We start from the raw sequence: 2174 nt of genomic DNA, 5'->3' as shown, positions 1-2174 counted from the left end.
TAGCTGGTCGGCTGAGTGCGATTTGGTGTTTTAAGAGGGGTGTGGAGCCTAACGCCATGGCAGGATAGGCCACTAACAACTGAAACAAAGGCCATGGCACACAGGAGAACGGCAAGAAAGTCAGTGGATTCAGACACCCACCCAGCAACTGTAATGACAAAATGGCACAATGGTGGACAAAGCAAGAAGCAGAAATCTTATGAAAAACTAGTTGCTCCTGTACACTTCAGAGATGCACCCACTGTCCAAGGCGCCACATGCAGCCACTTCCCAGCTGAATCGCAACCGAAGGGTACGTCCCCTCTCTTCCAAACCAGCTCGTGCCTCCAGCTCTCAACTCACAGCCGCAGGCGTCTTTCTCAGGTGGAGGCTCACTGGTGTTTGCAGATGGCGCGGACCCACCACCAGACTTCTGACCAGAAAAGCAGAGGTGACCACCCACTATGCCTTCAGAAAACACGCTCCCCTTGGAGCTCAGAGCCGCTGGCAGTAGAGTTCATACAAGCTATTTGCCAGCTTCTGTGTCTCTTGAAAACCTTCACAGCTCTGCTCCCAACTTGGGGGTATCTGTTCCTCCCCGTAATAAGCCCCTGCAATGGCTCCTGCCATGGTAGCAATGGTGTCTGTGTCTCCACCCAGAGAGATACAGTAGATGATGGTCCTCTGCACGTTGCTGTAGTGATCAGGAATATCTGGGTCAGCTTCCATACAGCGCAAGAAGGAGTAAATTGCAGTAGGGACAGACCGCAAAGCAGCAATGCCATTGCCTGTTAACAAAACCAACCGTCTTCAGTGCTGCAGAACACTTGTGTCTTCCTTCGCGCAGAAGTACCTTTTCCATTCTAACTACAACTTCCTATTGCCAGTTAATTTCAATACCAGTATCACTGATTTTATCGTGACAAGATGCAAAGGTAGGTTTACATCTCAGAAGAGAAATCTCCCCACAGTTCCCCAGTACTACTCACATCCTGGAGACCAACTCCCCGCTACGCCTATATAGTTTAGCGGTACACATCCACTGATTCCCACCCAACATAAAGATTTGATAACCTTTAAGACAAGAGATCTTAGAATACTAAGAAACATTATTCATGATAAGTTTTTCTTAGCAGGACATTTTTTCCCATCAATACAGAGAGGGAATCACTGGGTCAAGGCTCGGAGAATTACTGACTGGTGAGCACAGGCAGCCTTTCCAGCACATTCAGTGCCTGACAGGCAGCAGACACTGAAGTGGCAATCTGGGGGAGGACACATCAACCAGGCTTGCTGAGTTAGTCCTGCTTCCAGTTCTTTCCTAATACTTGTAGTAAGAAAGGTACTTACCTAATTCAAACAATACATCTGCTTTGGGAACACTGCTGAGTTCCAAAAATTCCTTTATTTTCTTTAAACGCCTTGAAAATGGTAAATCCTCAAATCCCAGCCTGGGGGAAAAAAAAAAAAAAAAAAAAAGAGTACAATGAAGAAGAGAGAATGCAAAAAGCCACAATAAACTGTACACAACAGTCAGTGCTTCTCACAGCTACTTACGCTCGGGCATCAGTAAGAGACTTATCATCTGCCTCTACATCTTCCATGTGGCTAATGAGTTGCTCCAGGAAGGTCTCCTTGCTGAGCTCTCCCTGCAGGGCGAGATGCACAGCCAGGGCCTGCAGGATGGCCCCGTTGTAGCCCAGGGAGTTTGCATGGGTTAACTCAGCACTCAGCTTTGCAAACTGTGAAAGAAAAACACATCGTTAGCAAACCTACCTGAGGGATCACATGAGACTCAGCAACTCCCAGAGCCGAGGTGCCCCAAGGAGCCAAGAACGGTACCTTCTTAACATCCTGGACATCAGAATACACGAGCGAGATGCCTGCCACCCTCATGGCACCGCCATTGCCATAGGAGCCTTTCCCATTAAACTGGGCTCTTGCTGGTTCAAACACATCATTGCACTTGGGGCTCAGGAGCTTCTTGAAGACGTTGACAACAGCCATCCCATAGCCTCTGTTGGGTTCCTTCTTGTACTCCTCAGCAAACCTGGCGTGGGCAAGAGAGACGCAGTTATGCAGGTGAGAAAAAATACACGAAATAACGTGGTCTGTTACAGAAGTTCACATAAAGCCACTTGATAAAGTGAATTAATAACACGTGGGTAATTCAGTGACAGTCAGGGTTCAAGTGA

The 2174-nt window shown here is 47.8% G+C and overlaps 1 protein-coding gene across 1 annotated transcript in view; it reads right to left on the bottom strand.

Annotated features, from left to right (window-relative positions):
* Positions 1–204: 204 nt before the first annotated feature.
* Positions 205–2174, bottom strand: part of ADPRHL2 (ADP-ribosylhydrolase like 2) — a 3011-nt gene continuing 1041 nt past the window's right edge. The window contains 4 exon segments of the mRNA XM_009703498.1: positions 205–767; positions 1330–1430; positions 1537–1721; positions 1822–2029. Coding sequence (XP_009701800.1) covers positions 475–767; positions 1330–1430; positions 1537–1721; positions 1822–2029 — 787 coding nt within the window. The 3' untranslated portion in view covers positions 205–474.

Source organism: Cariama cristata, unplaced genomic scaffold, assembly GCF_000690535.1.
Source record: "Cariama cristata isolate BGI_N322 unplaced genomic scaffold, ASM69053v1 scaffold31500, whole genome shotgun sequence".
NCBI lineage: Eukaryota > Metazoa > Chordata > Aves > Cariamiformes > Cariamidae > Cariama > Cariama cristata.
Note: the sequence above shows the minus strand (reverse complement) of the source record. Positions and strands in the feature narration are given on the sequence as shown.